Here is a 22,500-nt window from a genome sequence, read left to right on the forward strand (position 1 = left end):
CCTGAGATGGGCACGGCATCCGGCTGCCATCTTGGATTTACTGACTGGACCTTCTTATGCTCACGCAACTGTGTGTGTGTGTGTGTGCTGTACCGTGTGCAGACTCGTCACTATGGGCGGGCCTTAGGAGGCCAGGCCCGCCCACAAAAGTGCTAGTGCCCCCCCAACTGGCACACAGAAAATGGGGGGGAATAAATCTGTAAATGGGCAATTCCATGTAAATGTCAACCTCATCATGAAAAAATAAAGTTATACTATACATAACAAAATCACTTTAAAATATATCATCAAGGTCTATATTTTGGTGTACTGAATTCATCTGATCAGATCATTTAAGAAATTGCATATTTCCACCCATTACAACAGGTATCAGAGTAATTAAAAAATAACATTTTCAGTTAACCTAATTGTATGAGTTGTTGAAAGGGCATAAGGGCCTATTTTTTCCACTCACACAGGTTCCACCGCCTCTCATGTGGAGATAAGGGTCTTGTAATGCAATATGTATAATATTGGGTCATTTGAGTTCATCCCTTTAACGGTTGAGCCATGTCAAGATGACGCGCTTTTACAGGACAGCCAATGTCACGTCCGTAACGTTTTTCAGCAAAAGTCGTTATAAAAAATACATTTTACATGCAATATTGCCCAAACTTTCTGTGCAAAGCTAACTTTCACTGATGTCATATATGCATCATATAGTTGTTCTAATCTCTTTCTAAATGTGTATTTTCCGCGTTACGGATGTGACCGTTATGGACGTGACATAAACCCCAACATTGCTGAGCGCAGCTTTCCCATTAGAATCGCAAATAACCAAATTGCCAGTCCTGTTATAGCTTATTACACATTCTGGCTGGCATGCAGTCTCGACATCAGTTAAGTAAATTATTATGATTTATTTCAAGTGAATGTCAAATTTGAGATCATTGTCTATCATGAAGCATTTGTTAGAAGAAATGTTACATTTAAGAATTCCCACCGCGATGTCCATGAAGCATTTATAGAAGCTCCCGTTTACCAAAATGTAGGCTACGATTAATGGCTACGATTATAAGGTCCATTGCATTGTTAAAACCAGGCCAGGTCCAGCCTGGCTTATGTGCGTGGCTGGCTTGTTTCTGTTCAGGACTGGTCGAACGGAACGGAAGCTAGTCATGCCACTGAAATAGCTGTGAATTGAAATTACATGAAATAATGTCTGATAAATTAAGATAGGTCTTGTCGCCTGGACACATCAGTTCCAATGCTTCCAATGCTAATCCAGCACAATAAGAGCATGATAGCCAATTAGCTCATGAAATCGCAACAACTAGCAGCAGCTTCCATAACATTAATAGGGCTGTCGCGGTGAAGAAATTTCTCCAGCGATACAAAAGGGTGGCTTTCAAAGGGTGGCTTTTTATGCGGTATTATTGCGCTATTTTTTGAGCCCAATTAAAACCCGACATTTTCTTTCTAAATTGGCTGTTTATAAGTAACTCATTCATTCCGAGTTGTTTGGATGACAGAACTATGCTACGTGCTAGATCTTCTTCCATATAGCCTTCCTCTCGCAATGGACTCGCAAAGTGTAGTAGGCCTACCTGCAGGTGCCATAGAAGGCATGCGAAAACCCTTACATTTCAAATAGTAGGCTAACCTTTGATTCACTGGTGATAAAAATCATAATTGACAAAAGGAATTAACAATCAGACTTCTGAAATACGTTATGAACCTAAATCTGTTCAGAATTATTACGCACGGAATCATAAATACCTCAACATGGATTGGAAGCGAAATTGCGTCTATTGGGCAAAAAAACAATATGCATGTCCCATTTATTTTGTCACTTATCTACACAGCCTACTGACAAGTGTTAGGCCTGATTGTAAATACATGCTTCGGAAATTGATTTACAAATGGAAATAAATGCTTTGGAAATTGATTAACAAATTTCGAATATCTGTCTGAACTCCGTGTAATGCTGAAGACACGGCCTGTCGGAATGGTGTGTTTGTTTAGGGTAGGCTAAGTGAGAAAAAAGTAAGTCCATACCTGATATTTATTTGACAGCTCTAATGGGAAAAGCCTCATGAAACATAAGAACAAAATGAAAAAACTTTAGTTACCGCGGTTCATGCGGTCGTCTGAGGAGTAGCGCGTTTTGTTTCACAGTACCGTGGTCGTGCAATATTGTGGTAACCGCGACAGCCCTAGCGGCCAGTGGCTAAAGCAGTTACACTGATGATTCCTGTAACGTTAGCTATTTTGCTGCAATTGGTTGAACTTATGTTTCTGGACAAAGGTAAGAGATAAAAAGATTGGAGTGAAAAGATGAACGTGTGGAGGTTTGGGGTATAGTCTCATAAAGTCATCCCCACCAGGGCCTTGAACCCCCGTCTCCCGGGTGGGAGTCCTATGCCTTCACCGCTACTCTACTTGTGCAGTGGAGATTGGCAGGTTGATTTTGGTGTCCTTCTTTATTTTGGTGTTCTGGGACTACTGCCTCTTGTGGTGCCAACAGAGAAATGCAGGTCAACATTGACTGGAGGGAGGGAGGGATAACCAGACAAACGCTATTCTAGGTGTGCTGGCTTACAGCCATGCACAAAAACACACTGCCTTTTGTGGTAGCAACACAGAACTGCAGGTCAACAACCCGACGGAGGGAGTGACAACCGGACATTTGCTATCTTTGGTGCGTCGCCACGCACAACAATGCATTTAGACACAATCCCCTCAATAGCCTACTATTTTGGCGGCCATCTTGAAAATCTTCAGAGCCAATTAAAATGGTTTTCTTCATGTCAAAACTGACATTTAGAGTCACTTTAGGTGTCAATAAAAGTGCTGTGATAGTTTGATTGTTGATTTCCCAAAGTGTATCTATGTGCATTTCAGATGCGTCACATCCATAACGGCATAACGTCACATCCATAACGCTGTTTATTCCTCATACAATTCTAAATAAATTAAATATTTTAAATCCTGCTATTTTCATGTTCAGCCAAGACTCCTTCATCATGTGGATATCAACATTTCTGCATTAGACAAAGTTAGAAAAAGTTCACAGAGTTTTTAAAAAAAGTATAGTGTCCAGAAAACGACTGTCTTTGTTTTGTCACATCCATAACGCATGCCTTTTTGTAATTTTTTTTAGATTTAAAAATATTTTTGAATTTTTATTTTTTTACCATCTGTTCTCCCCATTGTGTGGTCTGAGAATATGCATTACAAATGTTAATGTTCTAAAAACTTTAGTTTTACTGAGACATTTTGGTTGTCATTTTGAGTGCGGATGTCACATCCATAACGCTGGAATTGCCCAAATGATTTAAAAATACTTACTTTATATTCTTTATAAATGAAGACATTGAAACAGAGAAACAATGGTGTGTTTTTAATTTTGTTTGACGAGGTTCTAGCAACAACCAACAATCAATCTCTTGAGCCTGAAATAGGACGTTTCCACAGCAGTTAAGGTTAAGGCGCTATTTGTTGGGAGTCTAGCGAGCGAGCCGAGATCTTCTCAGGACTCAGGAGTAGGCTTGCTAGTAGGCTTCAGCGTAGGTCTATTAACCATGGATATTAGAAAATGGCTTAAATCGCCAGTCTCCAAAAACTACTCTAATGTTCATACTCTAATATTCATATGCCCGCCTTAAGACTGAGCCCTGGCAACGGGTCTGACCGTGTGTGTGTGTGTGTGTGTGTTTGTGTGTGTGTGTGTGTGTGTGTGGACGTCATACAGTGTAGGAGTGAGTGTGTTTGTTTGTGTGTGTGTGTGTGTGTGTGTGTGTGTGTGTGTGTGTGTGTGTGTGTGCACGTGTGTGGACGACACATGGGTGTGTTGTGTGTGTGTTTGTGTGTATGTTTGTGTGTGTGTGTGTGTGTGTGTGTGTGTGAGAGAGAGAGGGTCCAGGCAGATTGTCAGAGGAGTGTGGAATTCCCCAGTCTGGCCCAGATCAACTGTCCTGTTGGTTTGAGAAAATGCAGAGCAATCACTATTTGTGTGTGTTTTAATGTGTGTGTCTGTGTGTGTTTTAATGTGACCTAGTGCTGGACTAGTCTTAGTCAAATGTGTTTTGTTGAAGTCCTCGTTTCGGCGCAGCAAATCCCCAGAAGTGCAGATTTGTGAACATGCTTTGTTTACATGGAGCAACTATAGTCAAATCTCTGACTCCTTCTGCATCTCTCTCTCTCCCTCTCTCTCTCTCTCTCTCTCTCTCTCTCTCTTTCTGTCTCTCTGTTTCTCTATCTGACTCTGTTTCTCTTTTGTCTCTGTCCCTCTCTCTGTATCTCTCTCTCCAACTCCTTATCTGTTTGTCTCTCTATCTCTGTCTATACCCCCCTCTCTCTCAATTTCTATTCAATTCTCTCAGCTGTCTCAGACAGCTGTGCGTTTGGACATGGGACACAGGGACAGACAGCTGTGCGTTGGGACAGGGGACACAGGGACAGGGGACACAGGGACAGACAGCTGTGCGTTGGGACAGGGCACACAGGGACAGACAGCTGTGCGTTGGGACAGGGGACACAGGGACAGACAGCTGTGCGTTGGGACAGGGGACACAGGGACAGGGGACACAGGGACAGACAGCTGTGCGTTGGGACAGGGGACACAGGGACAGACAGCTGTGCGTTGGGACGGGACACAGGGACAGGCGACACAGGGACAGACAGCTGTGCGTTGGGACAGGGGACACAGGGACAGGCGACACAGGGACAGACAGCTGTGCGTTGGGACAGGGGACACAGGGACAGACAGCTGTGCGCTGGGACAGGGGACACAGGGACTGGGGACACAGGGACAGACAGCTGTGCGCTGGGACAGGGGACACAGGGACAGACAGCTGTGCGCTGGGACAGTGAGACAGCAGCCTACTATGATTACATAACTGTTTCACTTCACTCCATGTTGTCATTGTCTGTGGTTGTCATGGCTGCATCAATGAGGTTCAAATCGAATCTCTTATCGATATCTTAGAGGAATGGGTTAGAGTGGGAGCGACGTCAGAGGGAAGTTCTGAACACTATGGCGTTGAGGGTCCTGTCTGTTGTCAGGGTAGAGCAGTGTGCTGCTGGTATGTCACGGCTGTGGAACGCTGCAGAACAATGTTCAGGGCTGAGTTTCCCAGAGGCATCGTAGCGCTACGTTCATCGTAAGCTACGCCGTTCATCGATGAACGTAGCGCTACGATGCCTCTGGGAAACTCAGCACAGGTCAAGAACATTCTGTCTTTTCTCTGGGGGAAGGAAGACAGTTGGTTAGCTACTGTGAAAGATCTCTATGGTTCAGACTGTATTTGACTGGTACAGAAGGCAGATCAAGGCCTGTACCCAGGTTCTCAACAGTCCCGTAGCCCAACCCTGACTAGAACCCCCTCTACCATCCCCAATTCTATCATTTATCCTGATATTTTCTCCCTGGCCCAGTTGGGCTTTTCTACTGCCATTATCACCCTATAGACGTTGGGGCCCCAGTACATCTACTCTGGTACAAGATTTGTGACTATCACCCTGCCCCCCACTAGGCTGACTATCACCCTGCCCCCCACTAGGCTGACTATCACCCTGCCCCCCACTAGGCTGACTATCACCCTGCCCCCCCCCCCAAACTAGGCTGACTATCACCCTGCCCCCCCCAGGTTGACTCACCCTGCCCCCCACTAGGCTGACTATCACTCTGCCCCCTCCCCCCCCTAGGCTGACTATCACCCTGCCCCCCCCCCCCCTAGGCTGACTATCACCCTGCCCCCCCCCCCCCTAGGCTGACTATCACCTGCTGACTATCACCCTGCCCCCCACTAGGCTGACTATCACCCTGCCCCCCACTAGGCTATCACCCTACCCACCCCCCGCCCCCCCCCCCAGCTCCCTAGGCTGACTATCACCCTGCCCTCCCCCCCCCCCCCTTAGGCTGATTATCACCCTGCCCCCCCCCCAATTAGAGTGTACCGTCCGTAGGACTCTCATCACCAGTTCATCCAAAGATGTAGACCTGTGCCAGTGCAGCCCAATAAGGCTAGGTTAGTGAGGCTGTAGTCCCCTAACCTACCTCTACCCCTTACTCTAGCCCTACCCCTACCCCTAACCTATCCCTACATCTAGCCCTAACTCTACCCCTACCCCTAGCCCTAACTCTACCCCTAACCTACCCCTACCTCTAGCCCTAACTCTACCCCTAGCCCTAACTCTAGCCCTAAATCTAGCCCTAACTCTACCCCTACCCCTAACTTTAGCCCTACCCCTAGCCCTAACTCTAGCCCTAACTCTAGCCCTACCCCTAGCCCTAACTCTAGCCCTAACTCTAGCCCCTAGCCCTCAGACTGTGGGTATTGATGTGTCAACCTATAAGCTCTGACACACATGCTCCACCTGATTGGTTCCAGGAGTTATGATCAATACTTTTCCTGAATTTCAAAGTAATCTCTCCCTTCCTCTCTCTCTCTCTCTCTCTCTCTCTCTCTCCCTCTCTCTCTCCCTCCCTCTCTCCCCCTCTCTCTCTCTCTCCCCTCTCTCTCTCACTCTCTCTCCCTCTCCCTCTCTCTCCCCTCTCTCTCTCTCTCCCTCTCTCCCTCCCTCTCTCTCTCCCTCTCTCTCTCTCTCCCTCTCTCCCTCCCTCTCTCTCTCTCCCTCTCTCTCTCTCTCTCTCTCTCTCCCTCTCCCTCCCCCCAGGCGTTGTGTATTAATGTCCACGGCAGTGATGTTCTGGAGACGCTGAGTCTGGTGTTCTGTGGAGCGGATGTGAACTGTCCCACCGGTCAGGCTGACCGGCCCACTGCCCTGTCCCTGGCCCTGGCCCACGCCCAGACGCTACAGGCTGAGCTGCTCAGACTCAACCTCAACACGGGTACGCAGGGCCACACACTCTCACACACACACACACACACACACACACACACACACACACACACACATGATCACAAATACACACACACACACGATCACAAATACACAAACACACACACACGATCACATACACACACATATATGATCACAAATACACACACACAATCACAAATACATACACGCACACACAATCACAAATACACACACACAATCACAAATACACATACATGATCACAAATACACAAACACACACACGATCACAAATATACACACACACACACACGATCACAAATACACACACAACACACATGATCACAAATACACACACACACACACACACACAATGTCAAAGAGTAACTGGATAAGGAGAGGTTTGTTGGAGTGTATTTCTAGATCTAAGGAAAGCCTTTGATACAGTAAATCACTATTTGATCACAAAGTTGGCCAAATTTAGTTTCTCTCCTGACACCTTATGCTGGTTCAGATCCTACCTTGAAAATAGAACTCATTGCGTAAGAAGGATTGGTATATTGTCACCCACTCTGAACTATGTTGGAGTGCCACAGGGCTCTAATCTGGGACTTCTTCTCTTTAGCTTGGACATTAATGATCTGGTATCAGCATGTATTAGGGCTGATATACACATGTACGCAGATGACACAGTAATAATATGTACATGCTGCAAAAAACAGTGAACAGGCTGTTCTTAAGCTTACAGAAACAATGGTCCATGTCACTAAGTGGCTCACTGATTCATTCTTACATCTCAGTGTAAAAAAAACAGTTTGTATGTTGTTCCAGATGCATACAGAACAACGTTACATCTGAAGCTGTTAAATGCCATGATCCTTCCATATATTACTTAGTGTTTAACTACCTGGTCTCAGACCAGTGACACAACCCAGTGACAAACCCATACAGTCTGTATACAAGCAGGATAGCAAACCCCAAATCTCTCATCATTGCAATATTCTACCTAAATACAATCTCCTTAGCTGGGAAAATGATCGCAAGCCCACACACACGCACACACGCACGCATACACACACAGCTAACCAGTAAGCATCCCATGGTTGTGTGTGATTGGTGCAGAGCTGCCGCGGTCGGAGGTGGGCGGGGTCATGGAGGCGGTGCATTACTCGGCTCCGCCCACCGTCTCCTACAACGGCTTCCTGTTTAAGACCGGCTCCATGGTCCGACTCATCACTGAGCGCAAGACTAAGGAAGGTAGGCTGGTACACACACACACACACACTCGTAGAACATTAAGTGTCCAGACAAGAGAAACACCGAAGCGCAGACACGCTCTGTTAAGTTAAGAACACACTCATGGAACAGAACACACACTCATGGAACAGAACACACACTCATGGAACAGAGCACACACTCAAGGAACAGTACACACACATAGAATGGTACACACACACGGTTTTGGGTGAAAGCCGCGCCAAGGCAAAACCGCTGTTATTCCCGTGACTGTCTGTTCCAGCATCACGCTTTTGACATATGAATGATTTGACAGAAAACTGAAATGAGACTTGTTTGTTATTTGTTTTAAATCAATGAATCAAACAATTTACAAAATGAAAAGGCCAGTTATTAAAGGACTGAAACTTTGTATTAGAACAAAATAGCCTGCACTTGTGTGTCATGGAGGCCGGCCCCTCAAATCATTTCCTAATTCCATTTTTCCCTGTCAAATTATTTCCTAATTCAAATTTTCCCTGTAAATACGCAATGTAAAAACAACAGATGTCTATGTCCAGCACTAGATAGGCTGCTTACAGTGTTTGTTGTGTGGGCACATATCAGCAGCCTGTACAGCCTAACTTATAATGCAAAAAATCAGGGGCTTTCACGGATATCGAATATCTAATATTATCTGATAATACTCTTGTAGCACCCGATAATGTAATAATTAACTGATAATGTAATAACGCCTGATAATGTAATACAAGTTTGACTTAAGTCAATCGAAAATGTAATACAACCTGATAATGTAATAACTTAACCAATAATGTAATACAATTTCCTGACTGATAATGTAATACCATTTTTCTGATAATGTAATACCTTATTACATTATTGGTCAAGTTATTACATAATCAGGTGGGTCTTTTTTTTTCAAAACTGGTAACGTAATACTTAACTGATAATGTAATAATCAAAAAAAGCGAATGAATACTGCTGTTAGGGTACTTTGTGGTATACTTTGGCGTACTTTGTGGTACTTGTGGTATACATATATGTGTCTTATGATACTTTGCAGTATACTTTAGGGTGCTTTGAGGTACTTTTGTGATATACTTTGGGGTACTCTGTGGTATACTTTGCAGTACTTTGTGGTATACTTTGGGGTACACAGCAATACTTTGCAGTACTCTGCAGTATACTTTGGGGTACTTTGATTTTGCGGTAGTTTGCAGTAAACGTTGGGGTACTTTGCAGTACTTTGCGGTACTTTGCGGAATACTTTGAGGTACTTTGTGGTGTGCTTTGGAGTACTTTGCGGTCCTTAGTGGTATACTTTGGGGTACTTTGTGGTACTCTGCAGTACTTTGCAGTATACTTTGGCTACTTTGCATTATACTTTGGGGTACTTTGTAGTACTTTGTGGTATACATTGAGGTACTTACCCATACTTTGCAGTAATGCGTGGTCATTTGTGGTACTTTGTGGTATACGGAGGTACTTTGCACTATGCTTTGGGGTACTTTGTGATATACTTTGTGCAGTACTTTGTGGTATACTTTGGGGTACACAGCAATACTTTGCAGTGCTCTGCAGTATACTTTGGGGTACTTTGATATTTTGCGATAGTTTGCAGTAAACATTGGGGTACTTTGCAGTACTTTGCGGAATACTTTGAGGTACTTTGTGGTGTGCTTTGGAGTACTTTGCGGTACTTGTGGTATACTTTGGGGTACTTTGTGGTACTCTGCAGTACTTTGCAGTATACTTTGGGTACTTTGCGTTATACTTTGGGGTACTTTGTTGTACTTTGTGGTATACATTGAGGTACTTTCCCATACTTTGCAGTAATGTGTGGTAATTTGTGGTACTTTGTGGTATACGGAGGTACTTTGCAGTATGCTTTGGGGTACTTTGCGGTACTTTGTGATATACTTTGGGGTATACTTTGCAGTATACTTTGGGGTACTTTGCTGTATACTTCGGGTTACTTTGTGGTATTTTGCAGTATTTTGCAGTACTTTGCATTATACTTTGGAGTATTTTGCAGTACTTTGTGGTATACTTTGGAGTACTTTGAGATACTTAGTGATTAGTAGGGCCCTTCAAAAAGGGGTTCAGTATTTTATCTTAGCCTATATAGTAGGAGACAGGATTTAATTCAAGACATAGTTTTAACTATATGAATTGAAAGCAAAATGTATGAGGCAAATTATGTGAGGCTGCTGTTCATAAACTATAGTTAAGAGCTGCTATCCACAACTGTCTCAACACTGGAGACAGTCAACCTCTCACCCTCAACACTGGAGAAAGTCACCCTCTCACCCTAAACACTGGGCTGTTTCATATCCTCTGTACAAACACGACTGCATAGTTACCTACAATTCCAGCTCAATTATCAATTCACTGATGACAGCTGCGGTAGGCCTGATCTCCAACACTCTCTACAGTGACTTGTCCTGCATGGTGTTGCTTCCATAGCATGTTGGTAGTGTTGATGTTCTCAGTCAGACGCCCTCATAATCTGGTCCTTGGTGATCTGTACATCAACATACTGTACTTGTAAATACACTGTCTCCACAGGGGTCCAACTGCTGTTCAGGCAATTGGCTGCTCCTGCTTCCTGCTAGTCCACTAGAATCACTTTCATCTTCCTGCTTCCTGCTGTAGTCCACTAGCATCTCCATTATCTTACTGACGTTCAGGTGGAGGTTGTTGCCCTGACAACATTTAGTTTGGCACTCCACCCCCTCCACGAAGGCCTTCTCATTATTGTTGGAGATCAGGCCTACCGCAGCTGTGTCATCAGTGAATTGATAATTGAGCTAGAATTGTAGGTACAGTAACTATACAGTCGTGTTTGTACAGAGGATATGAAACAGCCCAGTGTTGAGGGTGAGAGGGTGACTTTCTCCAGTGTTTAGGGTGAGAGAAGATGAGGTGTGGCTGCCCACTCTCACCACCTGAGGTCTGCCCGTCAGGAAGTCCAGGATCCACCTGTGCAGGAAGGGTTTCATCTCCAATCTCCATCCTGCATTTGGAGATGAGTATGGGGGAGTTGTGTGGGCATTACTGTGCAGGGTTGTGTGATGTGTAGTGCAGTAGATCTGTGGTAGTAGTGCTTGTAGTTAGTGCATGCTGCATGCCGCTTCTGCTTGCCACTCTGCTTTCAGCTACTGCCGCCAGCTAGCCCTCCTTATGGAGGGTGAAAAGAGGAGCCGAGTGCGTAAGTCTTCTGCCAGTACAAAGCCACTCCACCGCCAAGACTCCTACAGTGCCTCCCCGCGGCCACACATGTTAAATGTGTAACTCGCGGTCCCAGGCTAAACTGTAGGGGATCTCGGTGTGTGGACACGCACTGGCTCCTGCCAACCACTGTCCCAGCTATGGGCAAATAGCATTGGCAGATGTGGCTCACAGCCATAGTAGGCAACCCATCTAGGAGAAGGTCACTCCGAACAAAAACCACAGGTGCTGCTCGTGCCTGGCTCCGCACCGTATACCATCTGGAGGTGTGGAGCAAGGGCGGATGAGGGTTTTAAGCCCAAAACGGCCAGAGTAGGGCTGTGAGGAGTTGCGCCCCACAGTCCTTAACCAGCAAAAAGCCCTGATGGAAGAACACTGAAGAGATACCCAGCCCGGAGGAAGCCCGGGGCCCCCGTCTGGAGCCAGGCCCGGACGGAGGGCCCGTCTGCGAGCGCCTGGTGGCTGGGCTTTTCATGGAGCCCGGCCGGGCCCAGCCCGAAAGAGCAACGTGGAAACAACATCTCCGTCTCATCTGTCCCGTGGACCCACCACCCGTGGGAGGAACTGTTGGGGTCGGGTGCGCTGCCAACTAGGTGGCAGTGAAGGCGGAGGGCACTGACGGACCGGACCCAGGTGGCAAAGGCTGGCTCTGGGGACATGGAACGTGACCTCACTGGGGGGGAAGGAGCCGGAGCTTGTGAGGGACGTGGAGCGATACCAACTTCACCTGGTGGGGCTAACCTCCACGAACAGCACTGGCACCGGAACCAAACTCCTGGATAGGGGTTGTACTTCTCCGGAGTTGCTTATGGTATGGAGCGTAAGGCAGGTGTGGCTATACTATCTAGCCCCCAGCTGAGCGCCTCTGTGCTGGAGTTCACCCCAGTGGACGAGGCGCCTCCGTGCGCCTTAGGACTGTGAGGGGGGACTGCACCGAACAGCAGTTCGGAGTACTCGGCCTTCCTGCAGACCCTAATTGGAGTCCTATTTGGGACTCCTGCAGGGGACTCCACTGTCCTATTGGGGGACTTCAATGCACACATGGGCAATGATGGAGAAACTTGAAGGGGTGTGATTGGGAGGCATGGCCACCACGATCTGAACCCGAGTGGTGTTTTGTTGTTGGACTTCTGTGCTAGTCACGGTTTGTCCATAACAAACACCATGTTCGAACACAAGGATGCCCACAAGGACACCTGGCATCAGAAAACCTTAGGCCGAAGGTCATTTTCGTTATTGTATCATCTGATCTGAGGCCATGTGTTTTGGACACTCAGGTGAAGAGAGGGGCAGAGCTGTCCACTGATCACCATCGGGTGGTGAGCTGGTTTCGATGGCAGAGGAAGCCTCTGGACAGACCTGGAAAACCCAAGTGTGTAGTGAGGGTTAACTGGGAACGTCTGGAGGAAGAGCCTGTCCAGAGAGATTTCAATTCCCACCTCCGGCGGAGCTTCTCAGGCATCCCTGTGGAGGTTGGGGACATCGAACATGAGTGGTCGGTGTTCAAAGCCTCCATTGCTGAAGCTGCGGCTGGGAGCTGTGGCCTGAGGGCCATAGGTACTTCAAGGGGCGGTAACCCCCAGACACCGTGGTGGACACGGGGGGTCAGGGAAGCCGTCCGACTGAAGGAGGAGGCCTTCCGGGATATGTTAGCCCGGAGGACCCCAAAAGCAGTTGTAGGGTATCGACTGGCCCGGAGGGCTGCAGCTTCGGCCATGACCAAGGCAAAGCAGCGGGTGTGGGAGCAGTTCGGAGGAACCATGGAGAAGGACTTTCTGTTGGCACCAAGGTGTTTCTGGAAGACCACCAGACACCTCAGGAAGGGAAAGTGGGGGACCATCCAAGCTGTATACAGCAAGGATGGGACACTGCTGACCTCAACTGAGAAGGTTGTTGAGCGTTGGAAGGAGCAATTTGAGGAACTCCTGAACCCGACTAATCCACCCTCTACGATTGAGGCAGAGCCGCAAGATAATGGGGGGTCATCGTCAATTTCCCTGGAGGAGGTCACTGACGTAGTCAAACAACTCCACAGTGGCAAAGCCCCAGGGACTGATGAGATCCATCCAGAAATGCTGAAGGCGCTGAGTGTTGAGGGGCTGTCTTGGTTGACACGCCTCTTTAACATTGCGTGGAAGTCTGGGTCAGTGCCAAAGGAGTGGCAGACTGGGGTGGTGGTCCCAATATTCAAAAAAGGGGACAAGAGGGTGTGTGCCAATTACAGAGGCATCACATTACTCAGCCTCCCAGGGAAAGTGTACTCCAAGGTGCTGGAAAGGAGGGTCCGGCCGATAGTCGAACCTCAGATTGAAGAGGAACAATGTGGATTTCATCCTGGTCGCGGAACCACTGGCCATCCAATCCCTGTACAACCAGAGCAAGAGCTGTATCCGTGTTCTTGGCAGTAAGTCATTTTCATGGACAGGATATTGAGGCGTAGCCGTGGGGAGATGGGTTTGCAGTTTGGTGAGCTGGGGATCGCGTCGCTACTGTTTGCAGATGATGTGGTCCTGATGGCATCATTGGCCTGCGACCTCCAGCACTGGATAGGAACTCTGGATAGGTTCGCAACTGAGTGTGAAGCGGCTGGGATGAGAATCAGCACTTCTAAATCTGAGGCCATGGTTCTCAGCAGGAAACCGCTTCTGCTGGTCTGTCCGCTTCGAGTAGGAAATTAGTCCTTACCCCAAGTGAAGGAGTTCAAGTATCTGGGGGTCTTGTTCACGAGTGAAGGAACCATGGAGAGGGAGTTTGGCTGGAGAATCGGAGCAGCTGGTGTGGTTCTGCAGTCGCTTTACCGCACTGTTGTGACGAAAAGAGAGCTGAGCCAAAAGGCAAAGCTCTCGATCTACTGGTATATCTTCGTCCCTACCCTCACCTATGGTCATGAAGGATGGGTCATGACCGAAAGAACGAGATCACGGATACAAGTGACCGAAATGAGTTTTCTCCAGAGGGTGGCTGGGGTCTCCCTGAGAGATTGGGTGAGAAGTTCCGTCATCCAGGAGAGACTCAGAGTAGAGCAGCTGCTCCTTTGTGTTGAAAGGAGCCAGTTGAGGTGGTTCGGGCACCTAGTTTGGATGCCTCCTGGGAGGTGTTCCAGGCGTGTCCGGCTGGGAGGAGGCCACGGGCAGACCTGCAAACTCTGGAGTAGTGAAAAAGGTGACGACATACAAAACTAAAACCCTCTAGATTCACTGAAACTACCATGGTTAACATAAAAAAGGTGGTTGTAGCCAAAAGGTGACAAGTTTGCAGGTCTGCACGGGGTAGACCCAGGACTAGGTGGCGGGACTACATCTCTGCACTGGCCTGTGAGCGGCTAAAGATTCCCCAGGCAGAGCTGGTTGATGCTGCTAGGGAAAGGGATGTCTGGGGCCCCCTGCTGGAACTGCTGCCTCCGCGACCCGGATGAAGATGGATGGATGGATGATGGATGGATATGGGGGAGTTATGGTATTGCAATCTGAAATATAGTCGATGGATAGCAGCTCTTAACTATAGTTGATGAACAGCAGCCTCACATAATTTGCCTCATACACTTTGCTTTCAATTCATATAATTAAATCAGTTCCTGTCTCCTACTATATAGGCTAAGATAAAATACTGAACCCCTTTTTGAAGGGCCTTACTAATCACTATGTACCTCACTCTAAGGTATACCACAAAGTACCTCAAAATACTCCAAAGTATACCACAAAGTACTCCAAAGAATAGCGCAAAGTACTGCAAAATACCACAAAGTACCCCAAAGTGTACAGCAAAGTACCCCAAAGTATACCATGTAGTACCGCAAAGGAGCCCAAAGTATACCACAAAGTACTGCAAAGTACTCCAAAGCATACTGCAAAGTATCTATGTATACCACAAAGTACCACAAATTACCACACATTACTGCAAAGTATGGGTAAGTACCTCAATGTATACCACAAAGTACTACAAAGTTACGCAAAGTATAACGCGAAGTACCCTAAGTATACTGCAAAGTACTGCAAAGTACCACAAAGTACCACAAAATATACCACTAAGTACCGCAAAGTACTCCAAAGCACACAACAAAGTACCTCAAAGTATTCCGCAAAGTATCGCAAAGTACCCCAACATTTACTGCAAACTACAGCAAAATATCCAAGTACCTCAAAGTACCCCAAAGTATACTGCAGAGTACTGCAAAGTATGGCTGTGTACCCCAAAGTATACCACAAAGTACTGCACAAAGTATACCACAAAGTACCGCAAAGTACTCCAAAGCATAGTCTACTGCAAAGTACCTCCGTATACCACAAAGTACCACAAATTACCACACATTACTGCAAAGTATTGGTAAGTACCTCAATGTATACCACAAAGTACTACAAAGTACCCCAAAGTATAACAGAATGTACCCAAAGTATACTGCAAAGAACTGCAGGTTACCAAAAAGTACCCCAAAGTATACCACTAAGGACCGCAAAGTACTCCAAAGCACACCACAAAGTACCTCAAAGTATTCCACAAAGTACTGCAAAGTACCCCAACGTTTACTGCAAACTACCGCAAAATATCAAAGTACCTCAAAGTACCCTAAAGTATACTGCAGAGTACTGCAAAGTATTGCTGTGTACCCCAAAGTATACCACAAAGTACTGCAAAGTATACCACAGAGTACCCCAAAGTATATCACAAAAGTACCTCAAAGCACCCAAAAGTATATTGCAAAGTATCATAAGACACATATATGTATACCACAAGTACCACAAAGTACACCAAAGTATACCACAAAGTACCCTAACAGCAGTATTCATTCGCTTTTTTAGATTATTACATTATCAGTCAAGTATTACGTTACCAGTTTTGAAAAAAAAGACCCACCTGATAATGTAATAACTTGACCAATAATGTAATAAGGTATTACATTATCAGAAAAATGGTATTACATTATCAGTCAGGAAATTTTATTACATTATTGATTAAGTTATTACATTATCAGGTTTTATTACATTTTCGATTGACTTAAGTCAAACTTTTATTACATTATCAGGCGTTATTACATTATCAGTTAAGTATTACATTATCGGGTGCTACACTCTTTTTAAATGAATAAACAATTGACAAGCACATATGTGTTTGCCTCTGGCAAGGGAAGTATATTTCCAGTGTCTGCTTTTAAGTAGAATTAAACTTTTTACGTTGGGACAGGGAAATAGGCCTAAAGGAAAGAACTGTGATCATCATTTTGTGAGCGCAAACTTTATTATGACTCAGCAGCAAACTGTGAAAATGTTGGACAGACATAAATAGTGCAGTAACTGTGGGTGTGAATTGTATTGCAGAAATAACCACCATGGGAAACGGCTGGGTTCATTCTCATAACTTGAGTTATGTGGCTTCAAAATCTAGCCTACATGCGTCAGAAAATAGGTCTTCTCTCTATTCCTTCAAATACTCTCGACTCACTCAAAGTGGCACATTGCGTTATATGAAGGCACATTGACTGTCACAATGTCATTTTTTAGCATGAGGTAGGCTGCTCAATGCTGTAGGTTAAGGGAATAAGCAGGTCCATGGAGGTCATCCTGCAGGTTGAGGGAATAAGCAGGTCCATGGAGGTCATCCTGCAGGTTGAGGGAATAAGCAGGTCCATGGAGGTCATCCTGCAGGTTGAGGGAATAAGCAGGTCCATGGAGGTCATCCTGCAGGTTGAGGGAATAAGCAGGTCCATGGAGGTCATCCTGCAGGTTGAGGGAATAAGCAGGTCCATGGAGGTCATCCTGCAGGTTGAGGGAATAAGCAGGTCCATGGAGGTCATCCTGCAGGTTGAGGTCTGCTCCTCAACAGGCACTGCTGACTGGCAAATGGTCTGGTGCAAATGACGGTGTGCAAAGCATGCAAGCAGGCCTACATTAAAAAACTAAATTATATCCTAATAAATAATTTTAATGATATGTTATGATTAAAATATGTAATGGCAGTGCATGCAACTTAATGTATTTAAATCATTTGGATGGATGTAGGCTATTAGCAGGCCTACATACAAAAGGCTATATTATAAAAAAAAAAACAGGGCCTACAGTTCCCTGAAATCATAGAATGTCCTACAGTTCATTCATTCATTCATTCATTCATTCATTCATTCATAAATTCATTAATTCATTCAATATTGACAGGAGGAGACACAGTCTTGCTTTGTATATAATTAGACTCTGTGTAATTGACTGGTTTTAATTATGACAAATTATGAGGCTATGATCTTAAGACTGGTCATATTTGCTTGTGATGTGATATTTACATGCGTGATGATCCTATATAGGCTAAGAATAGCGTGACCTAGTCCATCCTGACCTAGTCCATCCTGACCTAGTCCATCGTGACGTAGTCCATCCTGTCCTAGTCCATCCTAGTCCATCCTGACCTAGTCCATCGTGACGTAGTCCATCCTGACCTAGTCCATCCTAGTCCATCGTGACCTAGTCCATTGTGACCTAGTCCATCCTGACCTAGTCCATCGTGAGCTAGTCCATCCTGACCTAGTCCATCCTGACCTGGTCCTTCCTGACTTAGTCCATCGTGGGCTTGTCTATCCTGACCTAGTCCATCCTGACCTAGTCCATCCCAGTCCATCGTGAGCTAGTCCATCCTGACCTAGTCCATCCTGACCTAGTCCATCCTAGTCCATCCTGACCTAGTCCATCCTAGTCCATGGGGGGAATAACTTGGTTGCAGTAGCCTGGCGCGGCTCTGGAATGGCACAGCTTTTGGGGGACGCCCACACACTCAGTCACAGTAATAAATAGACTTGAATAAGTAGACAGATACATGGATAGATAGATAGATCTATCTATAGATAGGCGTGACATGTTCTTGGTGTCATTTTATTGTATTGTATTGTATTGTATGATATTGTATTGTATGGTACTGTATTGTATTGTATTGTATTGTATTGTATTGTATTGTATTGTATTGTATTGTATTGTATTGTATTGTATTGTATTGCCAGAGTTTAGCCGTCGCTGGTGCACTCTGAATGACGGGAGCTTCAGCTACTATGAGAGCGACAAGAACTCCACCCCCAACGGCGTGCTGAGGTCGGGAGAGATCGTCTGTCTGGCCGTCAACGCCCCCGACAAGCACGGGTATGTCCACATCCTGGAGAGAGCTGCTCAGGGGTAGTCCACCCTGCATGAACACTACTGACATACCATAATAACCATGTTACATCTCTTCTGTCTCTCTCTGTCTGTCTCTCTCTCTCTATCTCTCTCTCTCCACCCTGTATGAACACTACTAACATACCGTACTCACCATGTTACATATCCTCTCTCTCTCTCTCTCTGTCTCTGTCTCTCCACCCTGCATGAACATTACTATCCATCCATCCATCCATCTTCATCCGCTTATCCGGGGTCGGGTTGCGGAGGCAGTAGTTCCAGCAGGGGGCCCCAGACATCCCTTTCCCTAGCAGCATCAACCAGCTCTGCCTGGGGAATCTTTAGCCGCTCACAGGCCAGTGCGGAGATGTAGTCCCGCCCCCTGGTCTTGGGTCTACCCCAAAGGAGCAGCAGCTCTACTCCGAGTCTCTCCCGGATGACTATATTTCTCACCCGATCTCTCAGGGAGACCCCAGCCACCCTCCGGAGAAAACTCATTTTGGCCGCTTGTATCTGTGATCTCGTTCTTTTGGTCATGACCCATCCTTCATGACCATAGGTGAGGGTGGGGACAAAGATAGACCGGTAGATCAAGAGCTTTGCCTTTTGGCTCAGCTCTCTTTTCGTCACAACAGTGCGGTAAAGCGACTGCAGAACCGCACCAGCTGCTCCGATTCTCTGGCCAATCCATGGCACTCTCCATGGTTCCCTCACTCGTGAACAAGACCCCCAGATACTTGAACTCCTTAAGGACTAATTTCCTGATTCTCATCCCAGCCGCTTCACACTCAGTTGCGAACCTATCCAGAGAGTGCTGGAGGTCGCAGGCAGATGATGCCATCAGGACCACATCATCTGTAAACAACAGCGACGCGATCCTCATCTCACCGAACGGCAAACCCACCTCCCCACGGCTACGCCTCGATATCCTGTCCATGAAAATCACAAACACATGTAGACAGGTTGGGCAAACTCCCAAGCCCCCTCCAAGATCCTTGTGAGAGTGGAGAGCTGGTCGGTGGTTCCACGACCAGGACGGAATCCGCATTGTTCCTCTTCAATCTGAGGTTCGACTATGTGCCGGACCCTCCTATCCAGCACCTTACAGTAAACTTTCCCTGGGAGGCTGAGTAATGTGATACTCTGTAGTTTCTCCGAACTCCTCCCACACCCGCTGCTTTGCCTTGGTCACGTCCGAGGCCGCAGTCCTCTGGGCCCGTCGATACCCTGCCACTGCTTTTGGGGTCTCCCGGGCTAACATGTCCCGGAAGGGGCTTCCCTGACCACCGGTGTCCACCATGGTGTCCGAGGGTTACCGCCCCTTGAGGTACCTATGGCCCTCGGGCAACAGCTCCCAGCCGCAGCTTCAGCAATTGAGGCTTTGAACACCGACCACTCATGCTCAATGTCCCCAACCTCAACAGGGATGCCTGAGAAGCTCTGCCGGAGGTGGCAGTTGAATTCTCTCCGGACAGGCTCTTCCTCCAGACGTTCCCAGTTCATCCTCACTACACGCTTGGGTTTTTCAGGTCTGTCCAGAGGCTTCCCCTGCCTTAGATCAGATGATACGATAACAAAATCGATCATCGAACTTCGGCCTAAGGTGTTCTGATGCCAAGTTGTTGGCATCCTTGTGTTCGAACATGGTGTTTGTTATGGACAAACCGTGACTAGCACAGAAGTCAAACAACAAAACACCACTCGGGCCATGCCTCCCAATCACGCCCCTCCAAGTGTCTCCAGCATTGCCCACATGTGCATTGAAGTCCCCCAATAGGACAGTGGGGTCCCCTGCAGGAGCCCCAAATAGGACTCCACTTAGGGTCTGCAAGAAGGCTGAATACTCTGAACTGCTGTTTGGTGCATATGCACAAGCCACAGTCAGAGTTTTCCCCCCCACAGCCCTAAGGCGCAGGGAGGCGACCCTCTCGTCCACTGGGGTGAACTCCAGCACAGAGGCGCTCAGCTGGGGGCTAGCTAGTATAGCCACACTTGCCTTACGCCTCATACCGTGAGCAACTCTGGAGAAGAAGAGGGTCCAACCCCTATCCGGCGCTGGTGCTGTGCGTGGAGGTGTAATTGGTATCGCTCCACCTCCCTCTCAAGCTCCGGCTCCTTCCCCCCCAGCGAGGTCACATTCCATGTCCCCAGAGTCAGCCTTTGCCGCCCGGGTCCGGTCCGCCGGTGCCCTCCTCCTTCACTGCTACCTAGCTGGCATCGCACCCAACCCCAACAGTTCCTCCCGTGGGTGGTGGGTCCACGGGATGGAGGAGGAGATGGTGTTCCCACGTTGTTCTTTCGGGCTGGGCCCGACTGGGCTCCGTGGAAAGCCCGGCCACAAGGCGATCGCAGATGGGCCCTCCGTTCGGGCCTGGATCCAGACGGGGGCCCCTACTACTAACATACCGTATTTACCATGTTACATCTTCCTCTCTCTTTTCCTCTCTTTCTCCCTCTCTCCCTAACTGTCTCTCTCCCTGTCTCTCTCCCTCTCTCTCCCTGTCTCTCTCTCGGTCTCTCTCCCTGTCTCTCTCCCTGTCTCTCTCCCTCTCTCTCTCTGTCTCTCTCTCCCTGTCTCTCTCTCCCTGTATCTCTCTGTCTCTCTCCCTGTCTTTCTCCCTCCCTATCTCCCTGTCTCTCTCTCCCTCTCTCTCCCCGCCTCTCTCTCTCCCTCTCCGTTTGAGCTCTACTCTGACTCGGAGCGTCTCTCCTGTTCTCTCTGTCTCTCTCAGGTATGAGCACGCGTTTGAGCTCTACTCTGACTCGGCGCGTCTCTCCTGTTCTCTCTGTCTCTCTCAGGTATGAGCACACGTTTGAGCTTTACTCTGACTCGGCGCGTCTCTCCTGTTCTCTCTGTCTCTCTCAGGTATGAGCACACATTTGAGCTCTTCTCTGACTCGGAGCGTCTCTCCTGTTCTCTCTGTCTCTCTCAGGTATGAGCACATGTTTGAGCTCTTCTCTGACTCGTAGCGTCTCTCGTGTTCTCTCTGTCTCTCTCAGGTATGAGCACACGTTTTAGCTCTACTCTGACTCATAGCGTCTCTCCTGTTCTCTCTGTCTCTCTCAGGTACAGTATGAGCACACGTTTGAGCCCTACTCTGACTCGGAGCGTCTCTCCTGTTCTCTCTGTCTCTCTCAGGTATGAGCACACGTTTGAGCTCTTCTCTGACTCGGAGCGTCTCTCCTGTTCTCTCTGTCTCTCTCAGGTATGAGCACACGTTTGAGCTCTACTCTGACTCGGAGCGTCTCTACCTGTTCGGAACCGACGACCCGGAGACCCACAGGGAGTGGGTCAAGTCCATCACCAAGGTAACGGCGCTGGTGGGCGTTACAGGGGGGAGGAGCCTGTTGGGCGTTACAGGGGGGAAGGGGCATGGTGGGCGTTACAGGGGGGAGGGGCCTGGTGGGCGTTACATGGGGGAGGAGCCTGGTGGGCGTTACAAGGGGGAGGAGCCTGGTGGGTGTTACAGCCAGCGACTTGCTATCTTGCACTCAGTACCTATTGTTTAATCAACTGTTCTTATTCATCTTATTGTATCTTACTGTTTTTAGCACAATGACTTGAGCACCCTTCATTTCACTGCATGTTTTACTTGACAAATAAAGCGACCTTGACCTTGACCTTTAGTGTGGGTGTTCAACCACTGGATCATGGATCATGACCTTCCACCACCTGTCTGGTCACCTTCTCAGGCACCAAAATGTCATCAAGCGAAATAAATGTTGTCTTCAAAAATGTTAACTTGATCTTTGTGGTGAATCGCCTCTTCCGCCCTCCCCTCTCCTCCCTCCCTAACAGACGTTAATCCCAGCCAATGCGGAGCCCCTGTTGAGGCTGGGCTTTGAGCGGATTGGTCGGCTGCGGTATAAGGACGGGCTGAACCTGCAGAGCCCTCGGATTGGCTGGTTTGCGCTGGTCGGCTCCTCCCTCCACGCGTATCTTGAAGACGGTGTGGGAGAGGAGATTCATCTGAGGAAGCTGCAGGAGCTCTGTGAGTAACCTGAACACAGGAGCTCTGTGAGTAACCTGAACACAGGAGCTATATGAGTAACCTGAACATAGGAGCTCTGTGAGTAACCTGAACACAGGAGCTATATGAGT

General features: G+C 47.5%; 1 protein-coding gene across 1 annotated transcript in view; it reads left to right on the forward strand.

The window, feature by feature from the left end:
- Positions 1-22,500, forward strand: part of arap1 (ArfGAP with RhoGAP domain, ankyrin repeat and PH domain 1) — a 76,659-nt gene that overhangs the window by 31,775 nt on the left and 22,384 nt on the right. The window contains exons 12-16 of the mRNA XM_084441364.1: positions 6,661-6,835; positions 7,927-8,061; positions 18,248-18,383; positions 21,605-21,707; positions 22,198-22,390. Coding sequence (XP_084297490.1) covers positions 6,661-6,835; positions 7,927-8,061; positions 18,248-18,383; positions 21,605-21,707; positions 22,198-22,390 — 742 coding nt within the window. The remainder of the gene's footprint in view (positions 1-6,660; positions 6,836-7,926; positions 8,062-18,247; positions 18,384-21,604; positions 21,708-22,197; positions 22,391-22,500) is intronic.

The sequence above is a fragment of the Borostomias antarcticus genome (genome assembly GCF_949987555.1).
Source record: "Borostomias antarcticus genome assembly, chromosome: 1".
NCBI classification, from domain to species: domain Eukaryota; kingdom Metazoa; phylum Chordata; class Actinopteri; order Stomiiformes; family Stomiidae; genus Borostomias; species Borostomias antarcticus.